General features: G+C 41.0%; 1 protein-coding gene across 7 annotated transcripts in view; it reads left to right on the top strand.

The window, feature by feature from the left end:
* Positions 1-13427, top strand: part of znf521 (zinc finger protein 521) — a 122866-nt gene that overhangs the window by 3483 nt on the left and 105956 nt on the right. For 3 of the 7 annotated variants that reach the window (XM_072713431.1, XM_072713467.1, XM_023826762.2), the window contains one exon: positions 7587-7646. The exons of 2 other annotated variants lie outside the window; for them this stretch is intronic. In XM_072713431.1, coding sequence (XP_072569532.1) covers positions 7587-7646 — 60 coding nt within the window. The remainder of the gene's footprint in view (positions 1-7586; positions 7647-13427) is intronic. 2 more of the 7 variants (XM_072713464.1, XM_072713437.1) reach the window with 1 other exon arrangement.

Genomic DNA, 13427 nt, shown 5'->3' with positions numbered 1-13427 from the left:
CTTCAGCATAGTTATTTTACCTAGTTTTTCCATAAAACAGCTGGTTTTCCGTAAGAGGATCCATTTAATTTAATATAAACATTTTGTTCTTGTGGTGCTTTTTTAGGCTGTGGTTTTTGCTGAATTTCCATTACTGAGTCATTTAAGCTTTACTTGATCATTGAATTCTGTATTAGAAACTTAGATTTCTACTTTCTCTACTGTACTTAATAAAGCCGTTTATCATTTAGTTCCAGTTGGATTTTTTTATTCTATGTTTCAGAAATCTTTGACTATACAGTTTATTATTTGAATTGGTCTAATATTGTATTGAACAATGCTTCCTTTAGTGGTTCTAAGGTATAAGTGATATTTTACTTTTTGTGTTGATTTTTTTTATTTCGAAAGACATTTAAGATGAGTGTATGTGCTCTACCTCATCAGATTCCCTTTGTGTAAAGGTGAAAATTTAAACTTAAGAAATGTATTATTTATTCTGATTGATTTGTTAAAAGAAAGGGAATGTATGATATGAAAATTCATTAAGACTGAAATAGTTCTCTAAACACATTGCAGTTTATTTTATTGCTATTCTTGCTGCAGAAGGATGAAGAGAAGGGGACTAGTTAGCTGTCATAGATTGCTGGAAATTAGTTATGTGGTGATTTATAGTATTCTTATGAGCTAAGCTATTTAACAAATCAAATTTTGCCTAAATAAAAATAGTCCATATGACAAAAGCACTTTAATTTAAGACTGTGGTTTGGGTATGTTTTTTATTTCTGTCTGTGTGGATGACTGCTGTGGAATACGCCATTATTTAGAAGGTAAATAATTTCAGATATGTAGGCACATATAAACATGAAAACACACACTGTGTTTTTCTCTTATCATTGTACCACAATACTATTATTAATTTCCAATACTATTCTGCAATATACTGTTAGACTGCTGTTTTAATACTACTATACTGTGAGTATTTTCTGGTAGCTGAATAAAATCCTAAAGCAGAATAAGTACGATCACTGCTTTTTTGTATTTATGCTAAGGTGTTCATCTAGAATTAACCTGATGGTCAATAGAAAGAAAACAAATGCAATTACAGCAGAACCTCATTATCAATTAAGGGACTTTTGCTTCCGTGTCCTACCTCAGTCATCACCCTGCATCGTGGAACTTTCTTTGGTTTTAAAACTCCTTATGTTTAATCTTTGGCCACATATATCACCCAAAAGGGTGAAATTTATACTCTTAAATGTGACTCATCTATTGATTCCATATATTACTGATGTCTGTTTTTGTGGCACCTGATTAGTCAAGAACAAAATAAACCATTTGGGTTCAATTGAACATTTAAAAGTTGGTTATTCAAACTATAATGTTATTGTAAACTACATTTTCCATTATATAGATTTAATGGATGCTGGTATTCACTGCAGAACTCATGAAATATATCAGCGTATTTGCATATTTATGAAACAGCTATATGCTTAAATTGCTTGATTTTGATGGTCTTAAATGTTATGGTTATTAAAGAGGGGATAATGGAACTATGTATTCATCCATAATAAATAATTTATTTTAGATGGATACATGCCAGCATCTTTAAGCATAGGCCTACGTAAGACTGAGTCATTTACCAAATGAAATGACCCAGTGCTTATAATATCTTGCCCTTATAATTTACAGTTATACTCTTCTGATTATAACAAAACATAATGTAGGTGTGGCTCTGGATGAGCATGTTCAGGTGATGCTGAACACGCTGAGATGGAAGTTGCTTTCATCAGGAATAGATGAATATGACCTTTTCCAGTCAATATTACTTAAATAATTATCATTTGGCAGATAACATTCAACGTGCAGAAAAATAATAATTATTGCTATTACTATTAATATTAGTAGTAGTCGTATTAATCATGTAATAATATAAATACGAAATACATAGACCTACTTTACATAATTGAGGACACGACTGAATGACATTCGCAAAGGATCTCGGGAGGTATTTTTTTCGACTTGGCGGGAAATTACAGTTACAGACATCGCACGAGACTGAACACGTATGCAAACTTGAGGTGGCGGGCGAAGTTTATTGAAAAAAAGATTTTCAAAGTTGGAGAGCCACTTTGAATAAAATAGCTAGAGATGTGAGTAATACCAAGAGGTATGCTCCTGCTGGGATTATTACAGAGTCCAGTAGGTTTTAAAGACAACGTAACTACTGCCTTATATTTATAACAACTTTACTTACAGCTGTTCCAAAACTTAACCGAATTGTGTATTTTAAAGTGTTTGTTTTGAGGGAAAAGTTTACCATCGAATTCGTAGTAGTTATTTTCATTCTGTTCTACTGAATTTTACCTTTGTACCTACACTTTCACCTATACCAGAATCGTAATTCTGTCTTGAGGCAAATTAAAACTTGGGAAAAACGAATAAGTCGTTATTATAAAATTCCCGTTTATTCAATGCTCGTTTCGGCTGCTCCTTATTCATCAATTCCACAGCGTTAGTTTTTGTCAGTGTGAAATTTTCGCATGCACACCAGTATGTTGTCCTTTAGATAAGAACTAAAATCAGAAGTGATTATCAGGTACTAGGTTTCAGTAATTATAAAAAAATAAATAAAATAATGCACATACGGCCTGTTTTATAGCGGGGCATGCATAACAACTAAGGGCTCAAATACTATACAAGAAATGGTAATTCAAACCATAGAGAGATCTGTCCGGCATAGTCTGTGCCAGTTTGATCGTATTTGCACAGGGAATGTAAGCAACTAATGACGAAGATCCAAGTCTCATTTACCGGGAGAGTCCCGTGGAGAGGAATAAATAGAGGCGCAAGAAAAGGTTTTAAAGCACTTGCTGCTCGAAATTGAGAAACATATTAAAACGGTTACAGATGCAAAACTTTTAATAAGCGCCGTGTGTTTAAGTAATTACCCCTCAGTCGTGTAATGTAAAAGTTCTGTTCTCCTGTCATCGTCAATTGCTAGGTGTATTTTCTGGCTCACCTCCCTCTGTTCACCTACTGTACAGGGAAAGCTCTCCGCACCAATTTAGGATCCATCCATAGGGGATTTATAAAACCCCTCTCTCTAAATTAGCCGCCGCGTTTACTCTCCGTGGCAAAGGAGAAATATATTAGTTGCCTCTGAGAGCCGTGGTTTAAGCGCACAAGCCGGACTTAAAACACTCCAGGACCTATATTTCATTGTATTTTTCTATGATAGCCAGATTTTCAAATATTTTCTCCCTTATCGAAGAATGTATAATTGTGTATGCATATAAATGTGTGTCGGCCTATACACATAGTAGAATACTGAAATTTATTTCTTGTTTAAAAATGCATTCTAACTGCCTGTGCTAGTGAACCACTAGAAGAACGATAAGTAATTCTTAATTTTGAAATATATTTTCAAATAAAGTATGACATTGAGCTGTGGTTCAGTTATAATACTGAAAGAAAGATTTTTGGCAAGTTACAAAAAATGAGTAAAACAGCAGCCCAATCAGTGGTATACAACTTAGATTTTTTCCTTTTAAGAAATCCTTTGGAAGTGAAAAACACAAAATCAGCTATGTGTCTTTAGCAGTCTTTATCGGTTGATTGTTTGGCTGTCCCCTCTCATATTTCTGAATGTTTGATACCATCCCAGATGCAGCCAGGGTCAGATGGGTTGGGAATGGGGGATTTTTCTTCAGGCCAGGGCCAGGTGCTCTGGTCCTTGACCACGTAGCTTGAACACTGGGGCATCGTAATAAGACTGCAGTTGGCCACTGTGAAGCGCAGTTCCCGTGCCGCTGTGCTTCCTACCGGATGGGGACATTCTGCTTCCTGAGTATCCCTCTGCGGGTTGTATCTTCAGTATCCAGGGCTGAAGTGCTGGGGATTAACATTAGCAAGCCTGGGTGTTACACCTGTCTGATGTCTCTGTAAGGAGACTCCTTACTAAGGCTAATGCATCTCCCTTTGTAGCATTTCCAGGTTAAAGGCACATTGTTGTATCTGGAATTAGAGTAAAGCAAAGCATTTAGGAGCTGTTTTATAAGTCTAGATAAAGGGACAGTCCCTATGCATGTTATCCTACAGTAGGACAAATGGTGATTTTTCTGCATATATAACATTTTTTGTTCTATAGTGTTTGTGGCATTTTGGTGTGGGCGCAGTTTCTATTTATTTCTGATGATGCTGAGCCTAACTTGTACACTGAGACTTCTGTTCGTCTGCCACATCTATGTGCTTCGGGTTTGTGCCTTGGACCATAACTTGCCCTTCTCCACAGATGGTGCACTCAAGCTGATTCTGCCTTTTTGTGTGATTTTCATCCACTGAGGAGTGGCTTACCTATGACTGTGCCCTGTTCACAATCAGCGAGGCCCGTTTTTGGCGCACGCTTGCATTAAACATGGGACTGGAGGTGTGCTTTTGTTCAGTGGCACTGTAAGAGACCTGTTGAGACACAATCGGCTTCTTCAACCATAGAATACATTTAAGAGACTGTTTTTTGTATCTGTTTATATTTTTGTGACAATAGCCCATATGATGGTGTGGGGGAAGAACGACTCAGTTTTAAGAAAATAAAAATTTCTTAAGTCTTACAAGGTACCTATCGAAGCATACATCTGTATTTTCTCTGAAAGATGTAAAAGATCCCTTTAATTAGAGGGCAGTGTAACTCTACAGTTTAAGGCCAATGGCTTACTGAGAACACCAACTCCTACCCATATGAATTAAATGTGGCTCTAATTACTTTAAATATGCAATTTTGTGCCTTTTTAAATGGTTGGTTTGCATTTCCAAGCTAAGAGGAGCTTCCCTGCTGGGAGGTCTTTACTACCATCAGTTTCCTTTGCTTTGTTAAAGGGAGAGAGTAGACACAAACGGCATAGCTGAGAGTGCATTTGAGCTGCAGGAGTGGAACGACAAGCTTTAAACTCCTCAGTGAGCCCTCAATTTTACATTTACCAGGTGGAGGAGTCTTTTGTTCTAAACCCACTGCTGAAATCCATTTGGCTCTCTGCACGTGACTCTTAAGTAAGGAATATTCTGTTAAAAAAAAGTTTCATTTCTGAGCTCTGTCATAATTGGTATTGTTCTGCCTTGGTGGCAGGGGGCTTCAGGTCAGAGGGGGGCTTTTGCAGGAAAAGATTTAGTTGGCCACAGTGTCTCAACTAACCAATGCACATATATCTGAAAGGAACCTGTCAGGTGTTCCTAGGTTGGCGATAGACAGCAGGGAATGAGATGTTGCCCCTCCAATCAGTGACAGCCCCCCTGTGTGGCACCGCGTGACATGTAGTATGTAAAGACAGCGGTTGGCTTGGCAGTACCGCACGGTGTGCCAGGTTGGTGCAGCACTGGAGAAAACCTGAAGGAGCTGAGCTGCATTTACAATGCGCCCTGTTTTCCTGTGTCACACACGAACACACGCAAAGCAACTGCACTGCTCTCCGCTTCTGCAGTACTTATTTAAATGCTGTCAAAAGAAGCTATAGGAGGTATATGGAAAAAGTTGTAGGGGGCCCTATAGCCACAATTTGGAAATAATTGAATATATTCATTCTATATTTATTCTTCATTTAATAGTACCCACATTACAAAATGAATCTTTCCCAAAATGGCCTTTGGTGAGCTCCTATGCTGCATCGAAGCCTGATCTGTGTTTCACGTTGTTATGAGTGGTTCTACCATTCTGTGGAGTACCATACAGAATTCGATTTCGTTTCAGCTCAGAGCCATACTAACGGCAGTACAAACTGTGGTATGTATGTGTGGGTGTCGTTTGGAAGCGGTTATTTTGGGATTCGACTCTCAAGGGCCTGTTCACTGTGCTGTGTGGAGACAAGTGATCTGAAGTTCCTTTGCGGAAACGGAATGCTGTGGTTCCGTATAGCCCTGTTTGTTTTTAAGTGGTGCCCCCCCAGAAAAAAAGCTAACAGAAATTAGGACTTTTACATGTGCACTTCTTTGGAAAATATAACAACACAGAAAAGCAATTGGCTTGTGTTACTTTCATGATTGTCTGTAGTTGCTGCTGGCTTTACTTTATTCAGCGAGCGTTATGTGTCTTTCCAGACAGGCCTTTGGTGTCTCACATACTGGGGCTGTGCTCTGTTCTGTCAGAAGAATTTGTCCAGGTGCACAGGAGCGATAGCGGCATCCAGGCTCGACGGATGGCCCATTAATGCACCCGCCGCTTGCGTGCAGCCACACGGTCAGGACCGTTGATCTTTCATCACCGCGTTGACGCGTCATCGTGTCAGCCGCCCTTGTTGGGCCGCGGCAGCGACGCCCTCATTAGCAGGAGATCGGCTGCCGCTGCTGTCTGGGGCGCCGCGCGGCACGACTGGGTGTCGCCTCCACCGCGAAGTAGAGGCCCTCGCTGCTAATGAGAACACGGTGGCAGTGCCTGGGCTAACGAGGCAGCGGCACGCAGCAGAGCAGGCTCTGGGTACACGCTCGCGCCCTGTCTGACAGCCGCCTGAGAGGCCGCTGGAAGCCGACGGCCCTCCCAGCAGCAGCGTGGCCGTCCATGTCACACGCCACACACGTGCCAGAGCCAGGGGCTCTATAAGGGTCCAGGAACAAACCTTAATACAGACCCAGTAAAACAGGGAGATGATGCGCTTCAAAAGAATCTGATGGGGCGTTAGCATGGTAGCTCGTTAGCCTTTGAATCGCGCTAACTGCTAACACGTGTACATGCACGTGAAGGAATTTATAACACTGATTCATGTAAAAATGAACTTGCTTAAGCACAATGAAGGCTGATGTTCATGGCTGGAAGCTGTCCGAATTATAAATTAAGGAAACACTGGAATAGTTTAACAATGAGGTGGTTTGTTTTTTTTGTTCTTAATGAGGGAGACTTGTGTTGATTCTCCTTGTAGCAGTATGCTACAATTCTGTTCAGCCCCACATCGGAGCTCCACGGACTGTAATCTTCTGACTCAGAAAGTCAGCTCAGATACCTCCCTCCGCCTTACCTTTCTCTGTGAATATTCAAGAGTTTGTGAACCCTTTATTGTCCGTGGCGTGCCAGGGCACTCTCTCATGCTAGGGCCAGGCTTGTAAATAACCGACCTGTGGGCTTGTGTTGTGATGTCTGATGACATGATGATGGATTTCTTGGGGTAGCTTTTTTTGTGTCCACAGAGGCGTGAAAGACCTGGGGACAATGGGGGAGGGACTGCAACAAGGCAGCTCAGAAGGAAATGATATATGATGCAGTGTCTGTGATTATTGACACATGTTTAAACTGTCACCATGGCATGAGCGCTTAGTGGTGTGTCACCAGGGCACTTCAGATATATCAGGAGTCCAAACATATTCAGCCCCAAAGAGCATCCAGACATGACACCTTTGTACACCAAAATGTAATTACGGGAGCTGCCTGATCAGCTCTGATATATAGTTAGAGGGCTTTTCAAAATAAAGGTCCACTTTAGTACCTTTTTTCCTTAGTCCATAGGAGCTTGAATTTTTTGGGTAGATTTGTCAGTCAGACCCCTTGGGTGTGTTGAGTGGGTCAGTTTTGTCTCCTTTTCTAACAGCGATTTTTCTTTCTTTCTTTCTCTTTTTCTCCCTTTTCATGGCAGTAGAGGAAAATGAAACGGAGGAGCAGCCCTCTGCAGCGGGACGGTCTGGTGCTCAGAGCGGTAATGTCCCATTTCCTAGTTTTAATGCTGAACTGGCCAAGCGGTGCCTTCTTTTCCTGTTACCCACAAAGACACTTGGGAATGAAGGATATGTGGTTTTGAGGAAAGGTTAAGCTTTTTTTTTTTAGAGTAACATCAAACCTCAAAGCTCAGCTTAAGATTGGCCAATAGTCATGCCTATCAGCCATAGAGCCACACAGCCTGTTGCACTCTGGGATAGTGGAGTGTGCCAGTCAGATGAGCCCCTCCCCTCCATCTCAGCCTGGTGCTCACGATGGCCTGCAGGAGGAGAGATGAAATCCAGGTCAGGCTTTCAGATGGCCATTATGAATGAATCGTGGCCTTAGTACAGATCTATCCCTCTCTGTCTTTTCCAGGAAAGGTTAGATGTTGTGTGTAGTTATTTTAAACCTAATATGGATTACTTTGTCCAACTGTCAGGGGCCCTAGGTGCTCCGAAGATGGGTGATAAAGTATTGATAAGCTTTGTAGAGGGAATTGTCCAAGGGAACAGTCAGTAGTCCAAACGCCCATCATCTGCGCCTTATGGATTTTTTTGGATCTGTCTGACACCCTTCCTCTGCTGCTGTACCTACCAGGGAGCTTAAGCACTCACTGATGAACCCTGACTAGCCCCCTCCCATGCCTGTCACCTTGCAAACTGTTGCTAACGGGTGGGACTGATGACAATTGCCCTGTCAGGTCCAGACTTTATGTCCCGACCTGCAAGAGCCCTGTCAACTGAGAGATGCAATGCATTATACACCCTCCATCCCCCCTGGCTCATCCGAGGGGCCCTTCTGGCAATGCCCCTCTTCAGCACACTACCAACACTTTCTGATCCCTCTTAAGAGCCAACGCAATGCGTTTCCTTTCAGAATGCCATTGACTGGTGAATCAAATGTGCTGTTTGGATTTACACCTGTCACTTTAGGAGTGTGATTCTAGGAATTTGACACGATTTGAGGTTTAATAGGTTTTTTAGGTCCTTAAATTCTTGCCCTGCATATATTCCTATATTGCTATTTCTTATGTATTCCTATAAATGTCCCTATTTTGCTCATTTGCCTAGGTCTTATCAGTTTTCTGAAGAGTGATCCAGTTTTCCTGTAGTGCTGTTCAAGATGTCGACTATGTTGATTTGAATAAGAGTTTTCTAAAATAGAGGATACACTTAAAAATACAAAAAACTCCTTAGTCCACTCCGCAATTATTCCTTCAGCTTTCATGTTGCGTTGTTCAGGACCTTAATGTATCCCTGTATGTGGTGAATTACTAACTTCATAGGCCAAACTTCTGGCTTCTTAATGTTTGAAATGAGTTTTTCTTTGAAATTATTTAGTGCATTTTGTTTATGAAAAGTGTAAATAATTTCTTTCCAATATAATCACAGTCACCTCAAGTTTAATTGCAGTCACATATAATCAAATAACATTGCATTTGTGCATTGTTCTGCATTGCAAAGCAGAGATTCACAGTTAACAATGAATAGAATGAAATATTAATGTCTTGCTGTTATATTAAATTCACAAGTTTCAAGGAGCAAATCAAACAAGAATTCAGAGGCTAGTTAGACATAAATGTTGATGTTTTCATTTGTACAAAAACAAAAGTTGAATTAATTTGCCCTGGTGCACCTCTGTTCCCTCCTCATTCTCCCTGCACACCTCACCAAAAAAAAGGGAAAAAAACATGCTGTTAGATGAAAAATAGATCAAGGTGCATACTTGTTTACAGTATATTAGGACACAGGTGTGGGGTTGTCTCAAGTATTCCCCATAAGCCCACAAGAACTGATTGAGGGGGGTGAAATGGAGCCACCATTTCAGAGCATTCATGCACAGACTATAATTTTCAAGTGCATGTATGCCATGTAGAATAAACAGGAACAAACACTTGTGCTATTTAAAGAATTGCAGCTGACCAAGGTGAGGCCATGTCGTCATTTGGTGAGGGCAGAATGCTGGCTGTGAACCTTGCATTTCTGCTGGAAGGCATGTAATGGCACCATGAGATGAGTACACTGATGTCATTTTCTGCCTAAGTGTCACCTCGTCACCTGTTGGCCTTTTCTTTCATTACTGGGAGACTTCTTACCAGGGACAAGTGCAGTACTGACAATTTTAATTCATTGTCAAAATGACGTTTTAAAATGTGTTTCTTTTCCTTTTCTTGTAATAATCTAATTTTTAAAGATTCAGCATCTACATTGAGGCTTCTGTACATGTCACCTGGTCTGATAGGTGTCATGTGTGCTGTCTTTGACTATTTTGTCATTGTTGGGTTTTTCAGAACTGTGCTGGAAGTATTCCAATGGGCGTCAAGATCAAAGTGCATTGTGATCCGAGTCCGTGCCTTCCTTGTTTACTCAGCGCAGTCTCCAAACTTGCCATGACTCTAAAAAACAACTTGTATCTGCCTCGCCTCCATTGTCTAACGACGTACGGTGCGAGAGCACGTCGATAAATTGGCCTCCAGGTGTACGTGCCCGTTTTGATCTTTTTTGCACGTTTTGTACACATGCGTGTCTTGAGTTTGATGCTTCGCAGAATAACAGAACAAAGGTTATATCGGTTATGCTAAGAAAGATGCGTGCAGAATCAAGGTTGGATGCAGTGGGATTCTTGTCACTGCAGACGTCTAATGAGACCGTGTGTGTGTGTGTTTTTTCTCTGTGGTGAGTATAGCAGCGTAGCTGTGAGATCACTCGATCTTTTGCCTCGCAGAGCTCTGTATATAATTATAACCATATGAACCTTTTTCTTGAAATCCTCGTAGTGTCAGATTTCAGCTTTCCTTCAGCAAGGAACGTCAGATCCACTAAAACGACACTGTTGTTAAAAAATCAAGTAATACTGCTGGAGTGGTGAGCTCAGTCGTATCTAAGGATTATGGGAAAAAGGGTGCTGGGTGTCTTAGTTCCCACCCATTGAAAATTTTCTCATTTTCCCGAGCCTTTGACTGCTGGAATGGCATTGGAATATTTTCCTACTGTGAGGGTGGGGGCATAGTGGGGGCGTCATCACCACCTGGAACTGATTATTATCTCTTTTTCCTTGTGTTCATAAAGCAGTCTTGGGCTACTACATTCTGCCTTCACCAAACTTAGGTAATGCTTTTGTTCTGGCCGCATACTTCTAAAATCAATATGGGATTGTCATTGTGTAATTGAACTATTTATTGCATGTGGTATTTTCATACTATAAAAACACTGCTATGGACAGACTACTACAGCATGGGCATCACCGCATCCCTGTAAACAACGTAAATGAATACGGCATTGCTCACTCAACCTCTCCATCAAACCCCTGCATTCATATTCCATTTAATACAGAGTACTAAGCATCTTTCATTTGCTTCTTCTCCCACTCGTTCACATGCACTACAAATTTAGTACAAATTTAATATCATCGAGCAGGATGGAAACTCTAGAAGCTGATTAATTGTATATATTTTGGATGGGATATCAGTGAAGAGCACACTGGCAAGGAGTTCAGACAGATGTCTCCATACACCATATTTATAATTGAACCCCAGTCCAGATTTATTTAGATTACGCTTCGCTCCACCCAGGTTGTGTTGACTGTTGTACGATCCAGTGTGATAAAAATCGAAATGCCTTAAGGATGGTCATTCCGTGGACGATGTGCTTGAGTTTTTAAACTTGTTCACTGAGACGTGGCTGGAGAGAAGCAGCTTTTTTTCTAGGGATGATAAAATCCTTATTATTCTGATCACACAAAGCTGTAATTTTTGGACATGACTTGCAAAAGATGATGTATCCCAGCTTTGATGAAGAATAGCTGGGAGTACATAAAGTAACTGATGAGGGCTCAGAGAAGCATAATTATTCAGTAAATTTTTAATTTCCTTTGGTTAAAAATGGTTTTTAAAATTTAGGTAGAAGATTGAAGGAAATGTAAGTAATTTTACATAATCTTCTAACCAAATTAACAAATAAACAGGCCTGAAACTGTTTTGGTTGGATGTGTTTCTTGGTCTTTGAAACTCGTATTTCCCTATGCAGCACTGACATTTGTATCAGAAAACTTCACCTAATGAATTTACATGTTATCCCTGATGTCTTTCTGTCTTCTGTACATAGCCCATATAGGTAGGGCATCTGTATATTTTAGTATGTTTCTGGTCTCTTCTCTAGTAGGAATGGTGGTGTTATCTTTAGAGAAGGAGGAGGGATTATTGGATAGTGTTGTCACTGTGCTTTTGTTGTACCATTTACATGTCTGAAACGGGCAGATTTTAACTCAATCATAAGTCTGCCTCTGAACTCACAAAACCCTTGCTAAAGACTCCTGCATTTGTCAGCCACCTGCATGTCTTTTCTTGATGGGCTATGCTTTAAGGAGGGTGCTATCATCTCAGTTTCACCCACAGTCATGTATGCGCTCAGCTGACTGTACACATGGCTGTGGATCGACGAGCAGGAGGGGCCCAATCGGACTCCTTCCCAAACATTTAGTGAGGTCACAGCCCAGAGCAAACCCCAGCTGACACCGTAGGACACACCTTCTGGCAAGTGGCTGCATGGAGCCAACTCGCTTACTGTTCCATTTATATGTTAGAAGACGACGATATTCCTGCCTTGTGTTTGTTCATTATTAAGGTATCACAGCTGCTTGTCTATGTGATATTGACCTTTTTCCCATAACATAGCCCCTGGACCCATAACTAGACCACAGGACAGCTGGCAAGTTAACTTCTTATAACCCAAAGAATGTTGGTCAGTGCAGCTAGCGAGTTAGCTTCTTATAACCAAAATAATGCTGCTCATTTTCATTCAGTTCATTTATATATTGCTGTAGTTATCATTTCAAGTTTTGATGGGTTTCATCCAGGCGTAGATTCCGAGTATGTCAAGGTAGTTTTGTTAGCTATTTGTCATTGTAGTCCCCCCGAGTAGCTGTCTACTCTAAGGGTGCATGCATCATCTGACAGCCACATTTCCAAACTACTGATGCTAACACAGATACCACCATTGTGATTATAGACCTTAGATAAAAGTGATGCTTCTTGCACAAAATACTAGACTGTTAATAACAAAAAATAAATGGATGCAACCATACGTCCACACATGGTCCATGGGAAAAGAAAATAAAAAGCTTTTTTTTCACAGAATGAAGTGGGAGTTTAATCTGCTTCAAATTTTTGTGCCGAAGGATATTAGGGTTCTTGCTGCCCTAGCTCACTCTTTTAGGTGAATTTCAATTAGACACCAAAGTGTAAAGTGATCAAAACATTCTGCATTTGAAAAGCTATTAAAACAGTAAACTTAATTATGGTTAAGGGGAGGGACTTGATGTATTGCTGGAAAAGGAACAACAGCGAGATCATACTGGGCTGTGCATTGCTGCTCCATACTTGAGCAGAGCAGAGCTCCTTTTCTTCTCTAATTTTCATGTGAGCCGTCACTGAGGAACAGAGTGTCTCTCTGGGGTCAGGGCAATGAGTGGTGGTGGGGGGTGGGGGTGGGGTGGATGGCGGGGACTGGCAGGCTGTAGCTGTAGGGGGGCCCGTGGCTAGCGCAGCACCTCCTCTCTCAGCGGGAGACCCCATGGGGTGATGGAGAGATCACTCTATTGGGGAGGCCGGGACCTTTGGGAGGAAAGAAGCTGAAAAAGGACATCAATTAAAAAACTATAAATATTAAAGAGCAGAAATATTCAATAAGATGTCGGGGGGCAGCAGGCGTTGAGTGGATGCTACTCACTCCGCAAGATGAAGGCTACCTTATGATAAATGTCACTCTGCACCTGAGAAGAG

Source organism: Paramormyrops kingsleyae, chromosome 1 (assembly GCF_048594095.1).
Source record: "Paramormyrops kingsleyae isolate MSU_618 chromosome 1, PKINGS_0.4, whole genome shotgun sequence".
NCBI classification, from domain to species: Eukaryota; Metazoa; Chordata; class Actinopteri; order Osteoglossiformes; family Mormyridae; genus Paramormyrops; species Paramormyrops kingsleyae.
The sequence above is the reverse complement of the archived record's forward strand: the minus strand, read 5'-3'. Positions and strand labels throughout refer to the sequence as shown.